Source organism: Hyaena hyaena, unplaced genomic scaffold (genome assembly GCF_003009895.1).
Source record: "Hyaena hyaena isolate Hyena2069 unplaced genomic scaffold, ASM300989v1 scaffold_165, whole genome shotgun sequence".
Lineage (NCBI taxonomy): Eukaryota > Metazoa > Chordata > Mammalia > Carnivora > Hyaenidae > Hyaena > Hyaena hyaena.
Genome location: NW_024080797.1, coordinates 1,669,039 through 1,693,740, shown reverse-complemented (window position 1 = coordinate 1,693,740; position 24,702 = coordinate 1,669,039). Strand labels below are relative to the sequence as shown.

Genomic DNA, 24,702 nt, shown 5'->3' with positions numbered 1-24,702 from the left:
TTTGCTTATTTCAAACAAAAAAAAAATGAGGGGAACAGTACCTCTTCATTTTCTGTGTAAGCAACTACAGCTGGAGTAACTCTGTCACCTGCATCATTTGCAACCACATCAGCCCGGCCATCCTGGAAAAACATATACAACTCTATTAGGTCTTTTGAAAAACAACAATAATAAAAAACCCCACCAAAAAAAAAAAAACCACATATAGACATATATAGATAGATAAATACATACATAGTCCCATCAGACATATGTTGACCAGTGTTATCTTACCATACATATAGAAAGAAAAATCGCTCTATCAATGTTTTAAATCTGTAGATTCAATTGCCTTTATTAATTGCCTAGATTTTATACAAGGTCAACATTCCACAAAGAACTGCCTCATTTTTTCTATCCAGTCCATAACTGGATCAAACATATAATCTTCCTACATGCAATAACAAGCTTTTCGACATCACCCTTTCTAGTTTTCGTTCTTACCCGACAAATACATCTTTCTTCTTTTTTCTACGTATGATGAAGTAGCACTAAGTCTGTCTGGTTTTTCCTTCCAAGTGACTTGACATTTAAACGCGAGATCAGTATCAGTGGAGTTCGATATTATTGTTCCTTCCGCCTCCCCACTGATGAGAGGAAGGCTACAACTCCCTGTTAAGCTCTCTCATTCAAGAAAGGTCAAGTAGAGAGCACGCCACCAGCTAGCTTCACACGCTTTGCGGGATTAACAACTCCAGTCTGAGACTGCGACCACCCAGTCCTTTCCCGGCAAACATTCAGAAGCCTCGGGTCGCGGACGTTCAGGCCCACCTCCGGGCCTCCAGTACCCAGGAGGTCCCCGAGACCCCTCCCGGCCTCCGGCAACCCTGAGGTCCCCGGGACCGCCCCTCTCCGCCCCCCCCTGACGTCCCCAGGACCGCCCCCTCCGGGTCTCCGGCTGCCCTGACGTCCCCAGGACCGCCCCTCTCCGCGCCTCCAGGGGCCCTGACACCCCNAGGCCCACCTCCGGGCCTCCAGTACCCAGGAGGTCCCCCCCCCCCCCCCCCCCCCCCCGCTGCCCTGATGTCCCCGAGACCTCCTAGGCCTTGGCTGCCCTGACGTCCCCAGGACCGCCCCCTCCGGGTCTCCGGCTGCCCTGACGTCCCCAGGACCGCCCCTCTCCGCGCCTCCAGGGGCCCTGACACCCCCGCGACCGCCCACCCTCGAGCTTCCAGTGTTCACCACGTCCCCGAGATCCCGCTGGGCGTCCAACGGCCCTGACGTTCCCAGGACCGCCCCCCTCGAGGCCTCTGGCTGCCCGGACGTCTCCAGACCCCGCGCGCCCGCGTCGTCACAACGCTCCGCCAGGACGCAGCGGACTTTGCGCAGGAGCTGCGGCGGACGAGGAAGGGTCCGCTCGGCCCTTCGCCTCCAAACTTCCCGCAGTATTGTCTCTCCGCCTGACATTCCCAGGCCGGCGACACGCTGTCCACAACCCCGCGGGAGATCAAAGGACTTGGCCCCGCAAGGGGAGAGCTGGGTGGCCGACCTTAATCACAGCCCCGCTCCCCGAGCCCCTCACCTTATAGACGGCCACACAGGCTGAAGTGCAGCCCAGGTGAACTCCGATGGCCGCCATGAGGCGGCAGAGACGGCGGCAGCACTAACGACTGGTCCCCCCAGTGGCAAAGGCTCCCTGCCTCCGAGCGGCCCCATCAGGCACCGCGGAAATTTCACGTTCCCGCCCGCCCACTGCGTCCCGTCCGTCCGCCGCGGCCTCCCGCGTCGCCGCCAATCAGCGTGAAGGTTTCGCCTTTCCTCTCGGACTGTCTGCGAATAGCTTTACTGCGTTCCCCCCAGCCCCCGCCCTACCGGAAAGGCACCGCGTGTGCGATAGTGCGCACGCGCCCGTGGGGAAGCGCCTGGAGGGGGCGTGGACTCTTTGCTCCGCCTCCCTCTGGCCCTTTCGTGGAAGCCAATGGAAACTCCCGATGGGGTTGCGTCATTTGTCCTAGCAACTCCGGGCAGATTCCCCCCCGCCCCCGACACTAGCCCCGCTGCTCTGCGTCCTGGGGCGTTAGCAGCGTGGCTGTTGGCGGACGCAGGTGGCGAGGCGTTCGGAGCAGCTGGCTCAGCATGCGGGGCGCGGGCCCAGCCGCGATGGTGGCCTTTTATGCCGGGCTTTGGGTCTCTAACCTGGGGCCGGCGCTGGGCCAGGAGGCCGGGGCCGACTGTGAAGGTGAGCGGTGTGAGACCTGCTTGCATGGCGGTGGCACCGCGCGGCAGCGCAGCTGTTGTCGGCTTTGGCTTCTCCCGGCCCGGACTATAAATAACATTTAACTTCGGAAATGTAGGCCCCGTGCCGGGTTTCCCAGCGCCCTCTCCCAAGCCTAGGCAAAAGTTCGATCCTGGCCCAGTGGTGCCTTGAGGCCGCGTTCTGGTCTTGAGATTATTGAACTGCGGTTCTGGTTTTGAGATTGTTGAGCTGCGGTCCGAGGTTTGGATTCGGATTAGGTCTGTGGCAGACCCACCTAGCTTCAGAAGACCCTGCCGCCGCCGCCTTGGTTCCGCTGCAGCCGACGGGCGAGACTGACCTCTCCCGGCACAGATGTCCTTCAAATGTGAATGTTTGGTTCCCAAAAGAAAAATAAAACGCTGAGTTGTCTGTAATTGAGTTGAGGTGGCTTAGACCAGAGAACATAACTAACGTCTGTTTCGGACGTTACGGAGAAAAGTTGCTTTACAAAGGGGCACATGGCTGCTTAAGAGGAATAGCCATCAATGATTCCTTTCCAGTTGGCAGAAGCTCAGCGATGCACTTGCAGTCGGAACACGTGAGTCTAGGTTCCGTCCTCTCCCCCCCCCCCCCCAAGCCTCTTCCTTGCAAAATCAGCGTGATAATACCTACTTCAGACGGCTGTTAACAAGAGCAAAGAAGATAATTAGCTATGCTCATTACTATGCTGGCCCCTTCCTTCTGGTCTACTGTAACGCCTCCATTTTTCATTCATTGAATTAATTTATTTAAGTGTATATCCTTCTCACCCTTCTGTGACCTTGGGACTCTCCCTACTTACCAGGAAACTAGGGGCACAGTATACATTAAATACTGGGTGAGTGTAGTTTGTATAGTAACTTAATGAAGTCTTAAGGATTGGAGTCCAGTTTTCTGTCGGCCCTGCAATAATTAAACTTCTCTCCAGAAATTTAAAATACATACACGATGTTATTTTTTTTAATTTTTAATGTTTTTTTAAAATTTATTTCTGAGAGAGAGAGCGTGCGCGAGCAGGGGAGGGTCAGAGAGAGAGAGATACAGAATCTGAAGCAGGCTCCAGGCTCTGAGCTGTCAGCACACAGCCCGACCCAGGGCTCGAACCCACGAACTGTAAGATCATGACCTGAGCCAAAGTCGGACGCCTAACCGACTGAGCCACCCAGGTGCCCTGACACGATGTTATTTTAAAACTTTGTAGAGATGTAGATATTTGTTCAGCCAGGTTGCAATTTTACTTAAAGATCTCTTATAACGGTGTCCTGTACATTTAAAGCAGAATTTGTGAGACATGAACAGCTGATTGGATTACTTCTCAATTTAATTTCTGGAGCATCTACCTGGAAACATTTCAGATAAGCCAGAGCATTTGGACTAATTAAATGTGAAGCGTATGCCGTCTTTCCTAGATTTATTTACAGCATATTGTGATTATTGCGTGTCTGACTAGACCTCATTTTCTACTGCCCTTGCCCCTCTTGCTCAGTCTGCTTCCACCAATCTGGTGCCCTGGCTGTTCTTGAACCCACACAGGCCACTCCTGCAGGAAAGCCTTTGCACTTTTTCCCTGCCTGGAGAGTTCTACCCCAGGCAGTGCACTATTTTTTCTCTCCCTTTCTTAATTAAGGGCTCTGCTCAGATACCAGTTTATCCAAGAGGTTTTCCTTGCCCACCCCATTAGGATAATAGTATGACCTTGTCACCCTCTAGCCTCATCACCATGTTTCTGTTTCTTCGCAGCCACAAGATACTTTTATTTATTCCCCAGAATGTAATCCTTGAGGGTAAGGACCTTGTTTTTCAACAGTCTCAAACACTTAATTATTGCCCAATGAATATTTGTTAAAAACATGAATGACAGGCTGTTACATTTAATGTTCTGTTTAATAGCATTAGGAATAAATAGGACTTCAAGCTCTAAAAGAGAACATGATTGGTCCTCTAGCTGAAAACAACTGAAAACACCAGATAAAATAAAAATGTAAGGGTGCCTGGGTGGCTTAGTCGGTTAAGCATCCAACTTCGGCTCAGGTCATGATCTCACGGTTTGTGGGTTTGAGCCCCGCATTGGGCTCTGTGCTGAGAGCTCAGAGCCTGGAGCCTGCTTCAGATTCTGTGTCTCCCTCTCTCTCTGGCCCTCCCCTGTTCACGCTGTCTCTCTCAGAAATAAGTAAAACATTAAAAAAATTAAAAACAAAATACATAAAAATGTAAAAATATTTTTTAAGTGTAACTTAGTAAGGCATACACAGAGACCAAAGACAAGGTGAAAGTGGAAACTAAAAAAAGTAAAAGGAGCAGAGAGGTGGCTTTTGCCTTGAGGGCATTTATTACCCAGGCAATCTTAATTTAGGTTTTCATGGCTAGGTAAAATAAAGAGAATGAAGACAAAGCCCAGCACCTTCCCAAGGTAGGAATGTAATACTAGGTCCTTCACCAATTCGTTTGGAACCTCAGAGAGTTAGACCTTCATTTTATTTATTTTTATTTATTTTTTTAATGTTTTTTATTTATTTCCGAGAGAGAGAGACATCGTGAGCATGGGAGGGTCAGAGAGAGAGGGAGACACAGAATCTGAAGCAGGCTCCAGGCTCTGAGCTAAGCTGTCAGCACAGAGCCCGACGCGGGGCTCGAACCCATGAACCGTGAGATCATGACCTGAGCCGAAGTCGGATGCTTAACCGACTGAGCCACCCAGGCGCCCCGAGAACTTCATTTTAAAAGGTGACCTGGAAATAGCCACAACTCTACTCCCATCCTTAGAGACTAAAAGGAATTGTGTTTCTTGAACTTTGTACCAAAAGGGGTAACTCATAATCACAACATAACCCACAATGCGTGGAGCCCCAAATGCCCACAACCTGGGTGATCTGAAGCATCTCAAACTGAAATTTTACTTTAAAGGGATTTTAAGCAGGCATCAGCAAATATTGCTGTAGGAATCGACTTTTAGCCCAGCCTGCAAATAATTCTGAAAGCTAAAGTCTAAAAAATAAAGCTCACATTCAGAAAAGTGAAGACTAGTGGCAGACACAAGGCAGAGATTAGTGGCAAGGCTTCAGGAACTGGAATTATCAGGCACAGAATAGAAAATACCTTTATGGGGGCGCCTGGGTGGCTCAGTTGGTTAAGCGTCCAACTTTGGCTCAGGTCATGATCTCGAGGTTCGTGGGTTCAAGCCCCGCATCGGGCTCTGTGCTGACAGCCAGCTCCGAGCCTGGAGCCTGTTTCAGATTCTGTGTCTCCCTCTCTCTCTGACCTCCCCTGCTCACGCTGTCTCTGTCTATCTTAGAAATAAATAAAGCATTAAAAAAAATACCTTTATGATGTCCAAAGAAATAAAGGAAGGGACTGAAAATATGAATAAAGGGCAAAAGGCTATTTAACGTGTCCAACCATATTTGGAAAAATACCAGATTAAACATCGACAAATAGAAATTGACAGGATCAACAGCAGATGAGATACAATTGATAAAAGAATCAGTGAGTGACACGATTGAAGAATTTGTCAAGAATGAATCACGAAGAGAGACAGAAGAAAAAAAGAAAATTTTAAACACAGCCAGAGGAAAAAGACTGATGACCTTCAGAAGAATGGCAATTAGACTGTCAGATGATTCAATAGTGAAAGACCCAAAGTCACACAGCTAGTAATGAGTAAAGCCAGGATTTGGACTCAGAGAGTCTGGCTTCAGAGCCCCATGCACTGAATTACTACCTATACTGCTTCCTGAGTATGGTTTTGGGACCAAATTATTTAAGGAAATTTTATAAATAAAATTGGAATGATGAAGTTGTGTACAAATTATTTAGGAAGTTCTGGCTATTCTTAAACTCTTAACTCCTCATAGCATGTGTTACATTTGCAGATAGTAATTCTCCCCTAGAATTGGTACCACCAAGACTAATCTGGTGTCTTTTTTATTCTTTTCCTCCAAAATCAAGCAAATAATGGAAGACTAACTTCACTTCTAGAAGGTGTGGATGGAACTTTTGAAAATAATGTTTCTAGCCCACTTGTAGTTTGATTATTCCACTCACCCGATTTTAAACATTTATCATTGTAGCTCTTTTCCTACAGGTGACATTATTATATTTTCCAAATACTGTTTTTTCTTTTTGGGCTCTGGCTAATTATTGCTGAGTTGGTCTGTGATTTCACTTTAAAATTCTAAATTCAATTTCATTAATATTACCAAATATTTTTAATAATTAAAAAAAACCTTTTAATGTTTATTTATTTTGAGGGAGAGGGAGAGAGCATGAGCAGGGGAGGAGCAGACAGAGAGGGAGACACAGAATTTGAAGCAGGCTCCAGGCCCTGAGCTGTCAGCAAAGAGCCCGATGTGGAGTTCGAATTCACGGACTGTGAGATCATGACCTGAGCCGAAGTCAGACTCTTAACCGACTGAGCCACCCAGGTGCCCCAGTATTACCAGATATTTTGTTTGAGCATGTTGGGGATTTTTGTGAGAGTCAAAGATATTGTGGTGAGTTTTGAACATAAATTAGGAAATATTTCAAACATACAGAAACTTTAAAAAAAAATTTTAATGTTTGATTTATTTCTGAGAGAGAGAGAGAGAGAGCAGGGGAGGGTCAGACAGAGAGGGAGACACAGAATCCAAAATAGGCTCCAGGCTCTGAGCTAGCTGTCAGCACAGTGCCCGATGCAGGACTCGAACCCACAACCGTGAGATCATGACCTGAGCCAAAGTCGGACGTTTAACCGACTGAGCCACCAGGCGCCCCAGAAATTTTTTTTAATAACATATACTTAGTATCTCAATTAAATGTTAATATTTCACTATATTTGCTACCATTCTCTGTATTTAAGAAAATACAATAAAATGGCTGCAGCTGCCATTTTCTTTCCACCCTTTCCAGGAGAAATGTCTGTTCTGAACTTCATGTGAGTTTCTTTCCCATTTTTAAAGAGTTTTTACTATAAGTGTATATATCCACAAATAGTCTATGTAATTTTTGAGGATCTTAGATGTATATGATTGTACATTGTACATATTCATCTGCAACTTTTTTCACTCAATATTTTGAGGCGTTTATGTACATCGATAACTACAGACGCAGTTCATTCTTTCTAACTTGTCTCTAGAATTCCACTTTCTGAGTGAAATACAGTTTCTGTAACTATTCTGTCTTTGAGGTTCTGTTAGGTTCTTCCTGCTTTTACATAATTTTAAGCAATGGTGCTCTGAATATTCTTACACATGTCTCCCTGAGCACAAATGTGACCATTTCTCTAGGTCACAGAACAAGAATTTCTGGGTGATAGGTTATATACATTTTCAAATTAACTTTTCCCTATTGGACTATGTTTTCCTTACAGATATGCAGAAGCTCTTTTATTCACCCGAAAAATACATGCTTCACATCCAGTTAAGTTCTGGGGACAGAGCAATATGGCTTCAGCAGGAGAGGTGACAGAAGCTGAGGGGTGAGAGGCATTAGAAAGTCACGTCACTAGGGCTTGCAGGACAATCTAAAGACTGGATTAGACTCTGAGTGATATAGAAAACCACAGGAAGGTTTTGAGCAGACAAAGTAGCATAATCTGACTTACATTTGTTAAGATTCTAGTTAGAATGTTGGGAATTCAGTGGGTCAGATTATAGCAACCCTCTAGCCAAGAAATCCTAACACTGCAGGAGAAAATAGAAAAATAGCATAAAGGAACCAAGAGCTGACAAGATAAAAAGATTTGCTAGGGCAAAATTAAAGGGGAAGAAGCAATCCTGAATGGTAAATGGAGCTTACAGTCATTTGCTTGGATCACCCTGGCAGAAGTAAAGATAATCTTTGGTATGAGGAGAACAGAAGTCATAGCCCAAAACTTGTTTTAAGGGGGGAATCTACCAGGACCCTCTTCTCTGTTAATCTGGAGTTCCCAAAGCGTTGCTCCCTCAGACAAACAATAAATTTAACCCATCCCTACCCACAGAGACTCTAAGGAAAATTTCCTTGACCTTGACCAGAATAGAAGAAAGGAATAAATACCTTTCTGAGAGATTATAATCACATGATGTCCTCCATTAGGTTTACAGCTAAATTTCACATGCCGGGAGGGTCAGGGTACCTGGGCGGCTCAGTCAGGGGCTCAGCTCATGATTTCACTGTTGGGGGATTCGAACCCCACGTAGGGCTCTGTGGTGACAGCTTGGAGCCTGGAGCCCGCTTTGGATTCTGTGTCTCCATCTCTCTCTGCCCCTCCCCTGCTTGCACTCTGTCTCTTTCTCTTTCAAAAGAAATAAACATTAAAAAAAATAATTCATATCAGGGGTCCAAAAAATTATCAAGTTACCCATTTAGTTTAAAGTAGTCCCTGCTAGTGGCTCCTAAGCCTGATAAATATGAACACAATCCCTTTATGGACGGAAGGCATCTTCATTTTCGGCCTCAAATAATCTCCACAAATATATTTCAAGAGACTCTAAGTATCATGCAGGACAAAATAAGCAGCAAAGAAATCATCAAGTGAGAAGGGGAGGTAAAGGACTCTTGTTCACAACAAACCTTTTATAAGATATTGGCTTTAAACCAGGTGTGGGAGTGTCAGGAAGAGAAGAGAGGAGAGCCTTGGAAACCACATTCTTTGAGCGGTTTTCTTTCTTTTTTAAAAAAAAATGTTTATTTATTTTGGAGAGACAGAGCTCAAGCAGGGGGAGGGGCAGAGAGACGGAGTTACAGAATCCGAAGCAGGCTCCAGGCTCTGAGCTGGCAGTCAGCACAGAGCCCAACATGGGGCTCGAACCCACAAACCGTGAGATCATGACCTGAGCCAAAGTCAGATGCTTAACCGACTGAGCCACCCAGGCGCCCCTAGACCTGAATCTTGATATCTAATAATGTCTACTTTGCCAGCTCCTCCTTTTTTTCTTCTCAGTTGGTTGAGAATCTGACTCTTGATTTCGGCTCAGGTTATAATCTTGTGGCTGTAAGATCACACTCTGCATTGGGCTCCTAGAGTGTAGAGCTTGGGATTCTCTCTCTCTCTCTGCCCCTCCCCTGCTGGTGTGTGGGTGCTCTCTCTTTCTCCAAATAAATAAATAAACAAAAAAATAATTATCCTCCATAATATTGAATCTTCCCATCCATGAACAAGGCTTTATCTTCCCATTTCTGAGGTCTACTTTAAAGTTTTGATCAAGTTTTATAATTTTTCTTCTAAAGCCTTGATACATTTCCTTAAATTTATTCCTGGTTACACTAGAATTTTTATCACGATTGTAAATTATACCTTATTTTAAATTTGCAGTTTCCTCATTGTTTCTTCTTATTACTCTGAAACCCAGCAATTTTGCATAATGCTCTCCTTATTAAGAATGTTTTTCCACCTAGACAATCATATAATCTGCAAATGATAAAAATTTTGTTTTTTCCTTTCTAAACAAACATTTGTTCTGTGAGCTAAGACATCCAGTTCTGTATTGAATACAAGTGGTGACAAAGGATCATTTTATTGCTACGTAGGACATTTGCTGTAGAGCTTTCGTAGGTATCCTTTATCAGCTTAATGCAGTTTTTTTCTAATCCGAGTTTGCTAAGTGTCTGAACATCGATGCTTCCTTTAATCATGAACAGAAACTGGATTTAATCAAAGGCATATACATCTATTGAGATGACCATATAATAAATTTCATTACTAACTTTTCTAATTTTCTAATTTTATTATTTTTATTTTTTAAAGCTTATTTATTTATTGGGGGGAAGGGGCAGAAGAGAGGGAGAGACAGAATCTGTGCTGACAGCACAGAGCCTGACATGGGGCTTGAACTCACAAACTGTGAGATCATTACCTGAGCTGAGATCAAGAGTCGGATGCTTAATGGATTGAGCCACCCAGGTGCCTCAATTAATTATTTATTAATCTAAACAAACTGCTTAAAATGCTCTTTTTCAGGTTTGCAGTTTTAGTTGCTTGTGGAAAATGAAGATTTAGATCTATTACACCCACCCACATCTGTCTCCTGGATACCCATTTCCCCATTTTACATACATTTTAAAAATGTTCATTTATTTATTTTGAGAGAGAGCGGGAGAGAGAGATGGTGAGTGGGAGAGGGTAGAGGGGGAGAGACAGAAAGAGAGAGAGAGAATCCCAAGCAGGTTCCATGCTGTCAGCATGAAGCCCAACGTGGGGCTCAATCCCACAAACCATGAGATCATGACTTGAGCTGAAATCAAGAGTCAGACACTTAACCAATGGAGCCACCCAGGCACCCCCAGTTTGTACACATTTATGTCACCATTTTGAGTAAAAATAAACCTCAGGGTTTATACTGTCTTGCCCATGTAAATATTATTCAAAGGTGAGTTATCTAGTGCACCAGGATTTCATCTTTCATGAACACCTTTCTCCCCTTGAATTAAAACTTGCCTCAATTTTTCTTTGAATAATTTTTATTTCAATCATTCATTTATCTCCACATATTTTTTTTTCCTGACAGAACTGAAAATCAACTCTGAACATGTTAACTACATCAGGTAGTCTTTTGGTTTGGTTTTTCTTTTAAAAACTCAAGTTGAATGCTTACTCATTAATTTCCTATTTTTTTCATTGAAAGATACATACTTTTGTTATGAATTTCCTTGGAAGTACTGACTTAATTCTAGTCCTTAAGTTTTATATAGAGCATTTTTATTGGAATTAAGTTCTAAAAATTGGACACTCCTACCACTACTTTTTCTTTGACCCATGGGTTAGAAGTGTGTATTTAAAAAATTTCCAGGCACACATAAGGACACATATTGTATGTTTTGTTACTGATTTCTAATTATATTCAGGGAATGTGGCTTGCTTGGTACAGATTTTTTGGACTTGTTGAGATCTGCTTTTTGGCTTACTACCTGACAAATTAATGTAAATATTCCATATTCTCTTAAGAATTTCTCTAATTTGGGGGAGAAGGGTTCTATATATTATAAGGTCAAATTTGTGAATAGTGCTCAAATGTTTAATGTCCTTATTAACTTTTGGTTGATTTGATCAAATAACTGCTGATAGGGTTTTCAACCATCTATTGTTATTGTGAATTTGTCAATTTCTTCTTATAATTCTATTAGGATTTTCTATATTATTAGACTATGCTGTTGGCTGTTCATTAGTTCAGAACTTTTTTTTTTTTTTTTGGTATTTCTGGTAAGTGCTTTATTTTCTGATTAGTAGTGACTGATGTTATTCTAAAAAATGCTTTACAGAGCTAAAGCAGATTTTGGTTAGCCTTTTTCACAGGCATATCTTTTTATTTTTAAAGTATCCTCAATTTTGTTACTGTTTTTTGTTTTTTCAAATCCTTTGCTGTAGCCTCATACTTTTTATGTGACTCTTATATTCAGTACATAATTGAATTTGTAATAGTTCTACTCTGAAAAATCCTGTTCTATAAATAGGAGTTTAAAACATTAATGTGTATTGTAATCGGTGAGATATTTGGATGTATTTCTCCTACTCAATTTTGTGAGTGTTTAGAAAACCTTATTGTGCTCTTTTCTTTCTTTCTTTTTTATCTTTCCTGCCTTTTAGTGCACTGATAAATTTTTTTTTTTTTAATGTCTTATTTATTTCTAGGAGAGAGAGAGAGACAGCATGAGCAGGGGAGGGTCAGAGAGAGAGGGAGTTACAGACTGAAACAGGCTCCAGGCTCTGAGCTGGCAGTCAGCACAGAGCCCGACGCGGGGCTCGAACCCACGAACCGCGAGATCATGACCTGAGCGAAAGTCGGACGCTTAACCGACTAAGCCACCCGGGCGCCCCAGATAAATATTTTAACAATCCCTCCCCATGCCCTGCTCCAATGCTGATCTTAAAGGAATCTTTATATTACTTACACTTTTAGTTATTGCCCTTAACATTGTTAACATGATTAGTTAGCTGAATATCATTAGGACTTAACAATAATGTTTCTTTACCCTCTTCCTGGGTGATAAAGGATCTTAGGAAGTTTCACATAAATTCTCCTTTATTTTCCATCTTATATGTTGGAATTATCCTGCATCTGGGTTTTACCTTACATTTATACTCCTACATGTTCATTATTACTGTTTACATACTTAATCTTGATTTAAATTTTTCTCCCACTTGCCATTTTCTTTCCTCACATTACTTCTTGTGACCTGTTTCTCCTTTCTGGATTTTGCCTCCTTCTTCCTACAATGTATCTTTTAGCAGAACTTCTTAAAGTGCTTCATACATAGGATGCTCAATAAATATTTATTAAATAAATTAACTTAATCAAATGAACATAAACTATACTAGGTGTCTAGTTTATATATTAGGGTGATCAGTAGATCTTGCCTCATTACCAGTCAGCTAGATAATCAGACACTTGATTATTAGGGATGGGGGACAGAGCACATCACCTGGTTTTAGTTAATACCATGAATTAAGAGTAGGGATAGAGAGAACCCTGGGACTGAGCACTCTCCACTCTTCCTTAGTATATTTCTCTAGAATTCTCTTTCTAATGCTAGGGCCACTGTTTTCCAGCATAAGCTTCTGGCCTCCATTTCCTTCTTTTCTACTTGGACTGGACATTTGCCCCATCTGAGAGAGCCACATGACAAAGCCCCTTCCTCCTACTGCAGAGAGAAGTGTGTAGGGTCTGGGTCAGATGACCAGGGACTTCATTCCCTCTCTAGCACTTATTAGGCAAGTTAACTGACCACTCTTTGGCTCAGCTACCTCATCTGTAAAATAAGGATAGTAGTGCGTCTATATCATAGCTTTGTTCTGAGACTCAAATGGGTTAATAATAACATACATTAGAACAGGGATAGCACCTGAGAGCCACAACAAATGTTAACTACGGTGGTTGTTATTGGCTGTGCCACTGCTCAGCTCCCTTTACCCCTTTGCTGGCTCTGGATGCTGGGATCGAATATGATTGCTCGAATTGGAGTTTCATGTAGGTTCATGATGATAGAACATACAGACATATGCAGATGACCAAGGGGTTTCATTTAAGATATGTTTTCAGGTTTTCCTCTGTGCTTTAAACAAAGCTGTCTCAGGCATCATATCCTATATAAAGCTGTATTTTCTTTTAGGCTTAAATTTTGTGGGAAAATTCTCATTTTAGGTTCAACTTGACTCCAAAGATTGAGTCATTGATTGATTGACTCAATAAGTGTTATGCAAAGCCCAATACTAAACTACTAGCTATAGCCCCCAAATCATTATTTTTTTTCTTAATAGTTGTTTACTTATTTTCAGAGAGAGAGAGAGAAAGCACACAAGCAGGGGAGGGGCAGAAAGAGGGAGAGAGAGAATCCCTAGCAGGCTCTGGGGTGATAGTGGGGCTCAGTCCCACAACCCAGGAGATCGTGACCTGAGGCAAAATCCAGACAGTTAAGCAACTGAGCCACCCAGGTGCCCGTGGCCCCAAACCGTTCTTACTCATAACTTGAATCCATTGTTGCAATGTGTTGAATCAAATTTAACTTCTGTATTTGATGACTGGGACATCCACATCGGTGTGTTAATAGTTATATTGTACATAACTACATAATTTCTTTGATTCTTCTAGTATGTAAAGAATTCCTGAACCGATTCTATAACTCCCTGATCGCCAGAGGAGTCAACTTTTCCCTGGACACCATAGAAAAGGAATTGGTCAGCTTTTGCTTGGATGTCAAAGGAAAAGAAAACCGCCTGGTATGGTAACTCTTCATCTTTCATTTTCCCCTTAGGCTTGAAGAAAAGTGTTCATGGTTTCATTTCTCATCTTAGTCTGAATGGTCTCCTGCTTAGATGCCTCAAGGATGTTCACTGTAGATAGCAAGCAAAAATTGATCTTTCAATGAAGTGTAGTCATGTATTTTCATCTAGAGCATATCTGGTTTCATTTTGCTTTCTGAATAAGCCACAGACAACCAATTCCATGTTTTAAGTAAAGTCACACAAATTCCTAATGAGAAAATTTCTGTCCTGGGTTGAGTGGGTAGACTTTCTCTTTCTTATCAAGACTATTAGTGAAACTTACCAAAACATTTTTATAACATCATACATACATAACTAATGAAGTCTTTATATTCGCTTATAATAGTGTTTTCTGGGTATACACGGATGACTTATTTCCGTATAGTGTTTTACTTCACTATAGATACTTGTAGGCCAATTCATTTTGCCTAGAATTTTCGTGTTCAATTTTTCAGTTAAATCTGCATTGTTGACTATTCACCACTGACACACTGTAAACCTCTCAGCATTTATTTGTGCCATGAAGTTTCATATTTTTAAATGAAAGTGCTAAAGTTGGGCAGCTGGGAAGGCAGCATAGCACGATGGGGAAGGGTATGGACTCTAGAAGCCGAAATGGTAGATTTTTCAATTCTGTCTCTTCTGCTTGCCAGCTGGGTGACCTTTAGTTGGCTTGGGTATAAAATGGGGATAATTATAGTACTTACTTCACAGGATTGTTGTGAGAATTCAGTAAGTTAAGACCTTTAAAGCCCCAAGAGCAGTGAGAGAGCAGCGCCTGGCACAAATAAAAACACTTAGCAAGTGTTAGCTCTTATTAGTCTTTGAGCATCATGTGAATTGTAGGGCACTACTAATTAACATGATCATGGGGATGGAATCATTTGTTTTCTGGTGTCTTAGTCAGCAGGGGTTAAAATTTAATGGCTGGGCCATGAAAACTAGGTTAACCTCCTTCTCACTTCTCTGAACTATATTAACTTTTCTTCATCACCCAGCGACACTAACTTATCTTTGTTCTCCATCAGTGCTATTATCTAGGAGCAACGAAAGATGCAGCCACCAAGATCCTAAGTGAGGTTGCTCGCCCAATGAGCGTGCATATGCCTGCAACAAAGATTTGTGAGAAGCTCAAAAAGATGGACAGCCAGATCTGTGAACTGAAATATGGTATAATGGAGTCAAATGTAATTTTCCAATATGTTCAGAGCATTGCCAATTCTCTACATCGAGGGCCCTGTTTCTAAAAAGCCAATGTGGGAAGAGAAGGCATTCTCCACTGGCCAGTAGGCTGCTGGGCTGCTGAATGGTGCCTAGCGACATCTGAGCTCCTTGTGGGGAACAGAAAGGAGTACAGCACACTCAGCGTTAGGTAGAACCGACAAACCCAGAGAGCAGAGTTTAATCTCTTACGTCACCAAGGCAAGGTCAACTACGTATGTCAAGGAGAAAGTCAAAATGTAAAGGGAGCAGCTACTCATGGTGACTTAGCTTTTTGGTGACCTATTGAGGCAAAACGTTGCATTGATTCCAAGGTGATGTTAGGACTTCGAGGTTTTAAATCTGACTATAACTTGTCTCCCTAGATTTGTCTGCCATTCTGCTGGTTTTAAACTTCAGGAAATAGGTTATTCACATCAAGTCAGGTTTCGCTTGAAGAAGTAGAGGGTGCCTAAAATAAACAGTGAGGAACGGAAGGAGATGTCCTATTTAAAATGGTATCCTTGGCCTTATGAATTCCACAGATATAGGTCTATTCTTACACAGTACTGAGGATCTGTATCTGGGCCAGCCGTTTGGGTAGAATGAATAGGTGTGATAAAAGCCTGGGGGATCCCTCCCTTAGTCTATCCTTAACTCCTGAGATTTTACCAGGAGAGACTCATTTCTTTTGCTTAAGTCATTTTTTTTTTTTTGATGTTACATATCCACTGTAGTATTGTAAACTAAGTAATTAGCATCCAACTCTGAGTTACCTTAGTCTTATTTTCCAACATAGCTATGTAATATGCCTATGCACCATAGCAACATAGCTGGATTTAACTAGGGTTAAGGCCGGAAGATACCTAAGGTAACCTATTTCTCAATTTTTTGTCAAGGGCAGGCTCTCATCTCCAAGGTAGTGATTATGGGGAAGAATCCATTTTTATTGGCTTCCAAGTAATGAAGTAGAGTCCATATAAACAACTGAGTCCATATAAACAATATTCACAGAAGGGACAAATCTATGCTGATTCTTTCATTTGCCAAATGCATTTTGGACAATGTCTGCTATATTCAAGGGAACCTACTAGGCTCCTTGAATAATAGAAAAATTAATCAGATATTATTGAGAAGAAACACATGCTTACTAATGTTTTGGCAATGATGGCCACTAGAGGCCTCTGGGGAGCCACAAACTAGCTTTAATTTTGGTATCCACCTTTTCCTTTTTGTTTTATGGTTACAGAGTTTTCCCTCTTTTACAATTAATGCCAGATGCCAAGTTCTCTAGAAAAACTCAAAGACACTACTTATCCTAGCAAGAAACTAATTTTTTCCCCTTCAATCATTTATTTTGACTGGGCCACTAGTTCTAAATTCTCCTCCCAAGCTTATTGTCGGCAGGAAAATTGAGATTGAACAGGGTCTTTGAACTATGGGATATTAATAATTTGAGCTATAAAAGCTTCTATGTCTAAAGGTATTTGTTAAGTCAGCCATGAAATTAACAAACAAGGTAAGTGTAGAGTGGATTATGTTTTCAATTAGGAAGGTGTCATTTGGTGTTTGACCTGAAAGTAAGTTTTTGCTAGCTCTATTTTTTTTTAAGGATGGGAATCACTATAAAAATATAAGTGTTCTCCGGAGCACAGGGTGTAGCTGACCCTCCAAATAAAAAAAGGTTTGAAAATGTCAGTTTTTATCATTTTGTTTTTATTTTTTCCACATGTATTGAGATTTAATTGACATAAACATTGTGTAAGTTTAAGGTATATACCACGTTGATTTGAAGCGCTTAAATATTGCAATATTACCACCATCATGTTAGCTAACACCTCCATCACGCCTTCTGATTACCATACCTTTTTTGTAATGAGAACATTTAGGATGTAGTCTCTTGGTAACTTTCAAGTATATAATACAATATTATTAACACAATTACCACGATGTGCATTTTAGATCCCCAGAGTTTATACTCTGTGGCCAACTTCTTTGGCCAATTTCTCCACCCCACAGCCCCTGGTAACCACCATTCTAGTCTCTGTTTCTATTAGTCTGGTTTTTCACATTCCATGTATATGTGATACCATAGAGTATTTGTCTTTCTCTGTCTTATTTCACCTAGTATAATGTTCTCCAGGTCCACTCATATTGTTGCAAGTAGCAGGATTTCTTTTCTCATGGCTGAATAACACTCCATTGTATGTATATACCTTTGTATCAAACACACACAAACAGCACATCTTCTTTATCCATTCATCTGTTGACAGACACTTAGGTTGTTTCCATATCTTCGCTCCTGTGAATAAGGCAGCAACGAACATGGGAGTGCAGACATCTCTTTTACATCCTGTTTTCATTTCCTTTTGATATATACCCAGAAGTGGGATTGCTGGATCGCTTAGTAGTTCTACTTTTAATTTTTAAAGGAACCACCATACTGTTTTCCATAGTGGCTGTACTAACTTACACTACCACCGACAGTGATTTTTTCCAAATCATTTTCAACAGTTGCCCTCTCTTAGGTTTTTGATGACACCTGTTCTAAGAGGTGTGAGGTAATATCTCACTGTAGTGTTGTTCTGCATGTCCTTATGATTAGTGATGCTGAGCAGTTTATCATGTACCTCTTGGCCATTTGTATGTCTTCTTTGGGAAAACTGTCTATGTCTATTTAGTTCCTCTGCGTATTTTTTTGGCCAGATTGTTTAAAATTTTTTTTTGCTAGTGAGTTGTATGAGTTCTTTATATATTTTGGATATTCACCCCTTATCAGATATATGATTTTCAAATATTCTCTCCCATTTCATCACTTGCTATTTATTTTGTACTGGCTTCTTCGCTGTGCAGAAACTTTTTAGTTTGATATGTTCCCACTTACTCATTTTTGCTTTTGTTGTTGTGCTCTGGTGTCATATCCAAAAAATTGTTGCCAAGACCAATATCAAGGAGACTTTCCCTAGGTTTTCTTCCCGGACTTTTGTAGTTTCAGGTCTGCTGTTTAATTCTTTAATCCATTTTCAAGTTAATATTCATGAGTGATGAAAGATAGGGGCCCAGTTTCATTTTCTTCATGTGGTTATCCAGTTTTCCAAACACCATTTACCGAAGAGACTATTCTTTCCTCATTGCATATTCTTGGCTCCTTTGTCAAATCTTAGTTGACCGTACCTGCAAGTGTTTATTTCTGGGCTTTTGATTCTGATGGGGTTTTGGAATGATGGTGGGGGTCAGGAGCCAATGGCCAAGAAAGAATTCTTGAGACATCTTTGGTGAAAAAGGTGCTGTTATTAAAGCATGGGGACAGGACCCAGGGGCAGAAAGAGCTGCACTGGGGGTGTGAAGAGTGATTGACTGTGTACTTTGGAGTTGGGAGAGGTAAAGTCAAAAGGGAGGCCTCCTGGAGGACTCTGATATGCTAAAGAGGACTCTTAAGATACCCGAGGCCTTGCTATTGTCGCTATTGTCAAGCTAAGGTTATTTTCCCTCTAGTAAGGCATTAACATTAAGACAGCAGGGAGTTCCCGGAGAAAGGTCCTACTCTGTGTTTGCTTCAAGTATTTGTCAATGAATGGTCTGCAGGTTATAAAGAAACTTAATGTCATTTATATTTTCTTCTTGTCTTTGTTCCCCACATCATTGGAGAGGGGAAGGTGATGTTAGGGCTCCAGGAAACTGAGTCTACGGGATTCTGGAAGCTAAGCTGTTGATAAGGGATTGCCTTTTTCTTTCTTTCTTTTTTTTTTTTAAATATATATATTTTTAAACATTTATTTATTTTTGAGAGGCAGAGAGACAGAGTGTGAGCAGGGGAGAGGCAGACACAGAATCTGAAGCAGGCTCCAGGCTCTGAACTGTCAGCACAGAGCCCGACGCGGGGCTCGAACTCTAGAACCGCGAGATCATGACCTGAGCCTAAGTCGGTTAACCGGTTAACCAACAGAGCCACCCAGACACCCCAGGGGTTGCCTTTGTCTTGTAATTTACTAAGACTTTTAGAAACTGATGGGGACTCCTGGCCTGCATGACTGTGATCCTTATCAGTTAACCATTGTCTTTTTTTTTCTTTCCTTTGTTCTTGGGCCAGGAATGTCACACACTGCCTTAGTGCAGCTTTGTAGTATGGTTTGAAATCAGCAAGTGTGATGCTTCCAGCTCTGTTCTTTCTGAGGATTGCTTTGGCTAATCTAGGTCTTTCGAGGCTCCATACAAACTGAGGTTGTTTTTTGTGGGTTTTGTTTGTTTGTTTGTTTGTTTTGTGAAAAATGACAGTGGAATTTTGATAGGGATAGTGTTAAATCTGTAGATGGCTTTGGGTAGGATGGGCATTTTAACAATATTAATCTTCCGATCCATGAACATGGGATGTCTTTCCATCTGTGTCCTCTTCAATTTATTTCATCAAAGCCTTCCATGTATAGAGCTTTCACCTCCTTGGTTAAATTAATTCCCAAGTATAAAATCCCATTTTTACATTTGAACACACTTGGTGGAGATTTTTGATAAATCACTTGACAACTATGTTAGGTTGTTAAATGCTATGTTTATTATGCAGGGGAAAAAAGGAAAGGGCGCCTCAAGAGAAGTCAAGCTGTACAACTCCTGTGATGCTACCAACTGTCTCATAAACAAACTTAAATGTTGTATCCATGTTCAAGCACACACTTGTTGTGGGACAGGAGGAAGGGGACTTACTGCTGGAACAAAAGAATTTCCCCTTTCTGATAGGGAAATTACGAGTATGTCATAGAGGAGCTTTTTTTTTCCTTTTCCTTTTTGAGTTTGGCAATAGAGAAGTAGTTGAGTTCTTGACATTCCCTGCAGATAGTCTGTAAACGGAAACAGTAGACTTTCTCAAGGACTTCAATGTTAGTAACAAGTGTGGGCAAGAAGGTAAGGAGCCTGACTGGCCGGCACTAAGGCACTAGAGCTAAAGAAGTGGGTATATCCCAAGGGACCATCAAGGGATGCTGTGATGATTTTGTAATCCCCATAGGGGCAGAGGATTGGGTGAGTTCAAGCAGAGATCTGAAACAATTTAGGATCAATTAGAATGCTCTTAATTTTATTCCTGTGTTTTGGTTTCTTTGCGTTTGTATTTAAAAACCCGACAGTGCTTTGTAAGAGGTGTGCCCGTCTGTTTTAACTCAGACATATCTTCATACAGAAAGTGAACCGTCACTTTCTAGTTATTTAAAATGGAGGGCTTTCAGTTGGCCACACTCAAGGCCATTCCAAGGCATTGCAGGTTATCAATTCCCTTCTTTTCTCCTGGGGAAGAGCAATTAGGATGCAGCACAGTGGTTTTAATACTTACCATCTTGAGAAGCCATGGAGTGGTCGCAAATACTGCAAAGCTACCGAGGTCCCTGTTTTGGAGCAAGTTATAATTCCACGAAGAGCAAGTTTAACAGAATGCAAATGATGCCAATAGCTTTGTAGATGACACATTTTCCTTAGGTATGTCTTGGTTCCATAGAAATTGGAACCGTTCCCCACTTTGCAACATAGGGTAGTTGGCACCAAGTTAAATAACACCAGCGGCCCTTCTAAGTGTTTCACTGTTGTTTTGGTTTCTTAAAAACTGCGCTTTTTACCCCCCTTTCGGTCATTTAGAAAAGCAGTTGGACCTGGCATCAGTGGACCTGTCAAAGATGAGAGTAGCGGAGCTGAAGCAGATCCTGCGCAGCTGGGGGGAGGAGTGCAGAGCCTGTGCGGAAAAAACCGACTACGTGGATCTCATCACAGAGCTGGCCCCCAAGTATGCGGCGGCACCCCCCAAATCAGAGCTCTGACCCTCGGGCGCTGACACACTGCTGATGACAGACACGGGGACTCTCCACGTTATGGACTTGTGGGTTAGGAGTATGTATGGGGTCTCATACTTTTTGTTTTGCTAATACAACCGATTAAGACTTGGTTAGGGCGATTGTAATTAAAACTGCTAATATCACTGGTAACTTACATTGGCAGTGTGCCAAAACCCGAGAGTGCCTTTCTCCTAATGTTTGTGAGGATTCTGTGTATGTCATTGTCCGTTTCCTTAAAATTGAGAAATGCGAACGACTGAAAAATGGGTGGAGTTAAGTTGAGTCTAAGAAGGAAGACAGTGCTCAGAGGCCCCTCCCTCTCTGTGCACTAGTTTTTAATTAAACATATTGGTTTAGGGTAAAAGAAACAATGTTTAATTTACCTAACGCCCGCCTTCAACCCTAAACAATAACACGGCATAATCAAAAGGTTTTACAAAGTAAACTTTGTATTTTCAACTGCACATCACTCTATGTTCTGGCCCTTTTTGGTATCAGATGTGGGAGGACAGGAGGCACTACTTGAAATGAGGGTTTCCCAAAAGAAGGATACCTAGATTGTAAGGCCACAAGTCTAAACGTCTAAACCAAACTGACTCCATGACAGGCTTTAAGTTTCCCCTCTGAACTAGAAGGCCTGAGTTTCTGCTTCCCCGAAACTATCAGGTAGTTACACATTGCCCAAGGCAGGAGTAACCACCCTTGCAACACCCAATCCAGAAAGGCCAGCGACCACCCTCCACATTGTTAAGGGAGAGGCCTGGAGATAGAAACTATAGATAGGACCCTGTTACCTAATGTTAAAGTTAACCTGTTAGTCGCTGAACAAGACCCTAGGCTCGTTCTGTGATTGGTTGAATTTAAAGGTACTCTAAATGTTGTAATTGGATCCCGCCAAAAGTAACGAATACTCTAGACAATGTGTATGGTCAAACCCGCTGTCAGTGATGTTGAATAATTATGATTGGATCACTGTTCCCATGTCACAACTTCTGTAACTCCCCCATCTCAAACCCCATAAAAACCCTACTCTGCCCTTGTTCGGGGCTCTCAGCATGGATTCATTGCTTTGGTGAGGTCTGGGAGCCCGAGCTTAAGCCCGTAATAAAGACCTTTGCCTTTGCATGCGTGACTCGGACTCCTTGATTGTCTTGGGATTTTGGGGAGATCGCGATCTGGGCATAACAGATAAACCTACTTAAAGAAAATAGATGGAGAATCCACCCAAGTATAGCCAATGTTTTAACAAACCGTATCAAGGCTCAAGCTGTTGACTGAACCAAGTTCAAGGTGTTTTCTACTCCTTTCTACCACACAGTAGACAAGCCTTTGCTAGAGGGCTAAAGGCTGGGAGGAACGCCTACAGGCAACATAGAGCTCTATGGTTCTCAATGCTATTTTAATCAGCTTCCAATTGTAAAATCATTCTTGGCTCCATTTTCTGGCCACGTATGAGTAAGAACCCTAGTGTACAGGTAGGTGGCTGACCTCTGCATGGAAGGTGGAGGCAGGGAAGGCCTGCAGAGCACCTCAAGGGAACATTCTGGGGTGATGGGAATGTGGTCTATCTTGGCTGGGGTGGTGGTGACATGGATGAATGCGATTTGTGAAACTCATCCAGTAGTATAATCATGATCAGGGCATTTTTTGTATATACATTTTATCTAGACTACTGCTGTAAAAAAATATTTGAAAATTCACTGGATTTACTGTCAAAATTCACTGGATTTACTGTCTTGCTCATTTAAAGAACTGCACTTACTGGGAGTCCTTTTGAGGAGTGGAGGAGAAAATTTCCAGACTGAATGTATATGTTGAAAATATAATTTTCAGGTTCAAATGCTGCACAGGTGAGCAAATTTTCAGTTGGGCAGCTACAACGTAATTGAACTTGTCAGAGAAATGATGGTTAGTAACTTAAATATGAGAATTAAAAAGCTTTAGTGTAATAAATGGCCAAAAGAGTCATTGTTTCTGGATTTTGGCAGCTTGATCTTTATGTGTAAATGTACCTTAGTATGAATTATATTTTTAAAAAGCCCAAATGTAGGGTTTTTACCTTTTGTAGCCTTTATATTTGTTTTTCCTTAATGCATTTTGATAAACTTATCATTTGAAAACAGAAACTTATCATTTGAAAACACTTTGATGCCCAAACTCAAAATCAGGCCATATTTCCTAGTGTCATTTTTTTCAGGATATAAATCTAGGTAATAGGAACATGGCCCAGCAGTTCATTCAAATCCATGATGTTTGGTCTGGCTTTTCAAAGAGCATTTACTCTATGTTAGTGCCACTGAATCTTTGCAACAGTGCAGAGAAGTCACCCAGGAATCTTGTTATAACAGGAGGCTTCAGTGGGGTCTGAGACTCTGCTTTTCTTTCTTTAAAAAAATTTTTTTTTCTTAAACATTTATTCGTTTTAGAGAGACAGAGCACAAGTAGAAGAGGGGCAGAGACAGAGGGAGACACAGAATCCGAAGCAGGCTCCAGGCTCTGAGCTGTCAGAACAAAGCCCAACACAGGCTCGAACTCACCAGCTGTGAGATCAAGACCTGAGCCTTTTTTTTTTTTTTTTGAGAGAGAGAGGGTGCAAGTGAGCAAGGAGCAGAGAGTGAGAGAATCCCAGGACAGGAAGAGAGACAGAGAGAGAAGTGGGGCTCACCCAAAGTGGGGCATGAGCTCATCCAGAGCAGGGCACGAGTTCATCCAATGTGGGGCTCCAACTCAAGAAGCATGAGATCATGACCTGAGCTAAAGTCAGATGCTTAAGGATGGAGTCACCCAGGTACCCTCCCCCTTACCTCCCCCCCCCTCCCGCCCTGATAAGCACATAAGATCTACACATCAGGCATTCTGACAAAAGTGACAAAACTCTGGGCTAAAAACGTTCATTTAAACAGTAGCAGCCTGGGGCAGACATTATTCCTGATCTATCCTAGATTTCAAAACGTCCAAGCAGATGACCCTTTAAATTGATGGCTAAATACACATGGAAGATGAGATCTAACACTTACTAGTTGCAGTTTCTTGAGTATACATATGGGTCATCCAAACTCCACTAAAGAGTGTGAAATTTAGAACATATTAGATTGGTGTCTAGGATAAGAAAATAGTTGCTTATCAGATCCTTAAAAAGCAGCAGGGCCTGTTGTGGTCCAGAGGCTCAGTCTGCAGAATTGAGCAGCTCTTGGGAAGTGTCTTCGCTAAGCAGACGGCTAAGTTTGCATCTTCCAGACTCATCCAGAAGAAATGACTGTCAAGTGACTTTCTTTCACAGTGTGTTTGAAATAAAACAGTTCCGCCAAACGGGAAACAGAAAATGGGGGATTAGCAGTATAGACTGAGGTTTTGGGTTGTGTTTGGTCTGCTTTTCACTGACACAAATTTTTAGAATTTGGCATGGTGCAGGCACGCCTGATGCTGAATTTCTAAGGCTCACCAGGATGTGCATAAGAATTTCATGGGTGAGACAGATAAATTCACAACTGAAATGTGAGAGCTGTCAGAGGTTAGGTTGTTAGTTGTCTCTGAGGTAGATCAGTTTTAGGGCAGTACTTTTTAAAAATTTTAAATGTTATTTAAATTCAAGTTGGTTAATATACAGTGTGATGGGGCACCTGGGTGGCTCAGTCGGTTAAGTGTCCAGCTTCGGCTCAGGTCATAATCTCGCGGTTCTCGTGTTTGAGCCCCACGTTGGGCTCTGTGCTGCCAGCTCA

At 42.0% G+C, this 24,702-nt stretch overlaps 2 protein-coding genes across 2 annotated transcripts in view; one reads left to right on the top strand and one right to left on the bottom strand.

Moving 5' to 3' along the window:
• Positions 1-1,717, bottom strand: part of HSPA14 (heat shock protein family A (Hsp70) member 14) — a 45,157-nt gene extending 43,440 nt beyond the window's left edge. Inside the window, exons 1-2 of the mRNA XM_039239986.1 lie at positions 1,562-1,717; positions 42-122 (exon numbers count right to left, since the gene is read on the bottom strand). Of these exons, the coding sequence (XP_039095917.1) occupies positions 42-122; positions 1,562-1,618 (138 nt within the window). The 5' untranslated portion in view covers positions 1,619-1,717. The remainder of the gene's footprint in view (positions 1-41; positions 123-1,561) is intronic.
• Positions 1,718-2,099: 382 nt separating this feature from the next.
• Positions 2,100-21,196, top strand: CDNF (cerebral dopamine neurotrophic factor). Its single transcript, XM_039239990.1, has 4 exons — positions 2,100-2,218; positions 13,798-13,925; positions 14,999-15,140; positions 20,790-21,196. Exons 1-4 carry the CDS (start codon positions 2,116-2,118, stop codon positions 20,966-20,968), a joined length of 552 nt encoding a protein of 183 aa, XP_039095921.1. The 5' UTR covers positions 2,100-2,115; the 3' UTR covers positions 20,969-21,196.
• The last annotated feature ends 3,506 nt before the right edge of the window (positions 21,197-24,702 follow it).

Excerpts from the sequence above, each read along its gene's own strand:
- CDNF (XM_039239990.1), top strand. The coding sequence starts at position 2,116 with ATGCGGGGCGCGGGCCCAGCCGCGATGGTGGCCTTTTATGCCGGGCTT. Across the intron at positions 2,219-13,797 it reads GGCCGGGGCCGACTGTGAAG|TATGTAAAGAATTCCTGAAC; the intron begins GTGAGCGGTGTG and ends TGATTCTTCTAG. Across the intron at positions 13,926-14,998 it reads AAGGAAAAGAAAACCGCCTG|TGCTATTATCTAGGAGCAAC; the intron begins GTATGGTAACTC and ends GTTCTCCATCAG.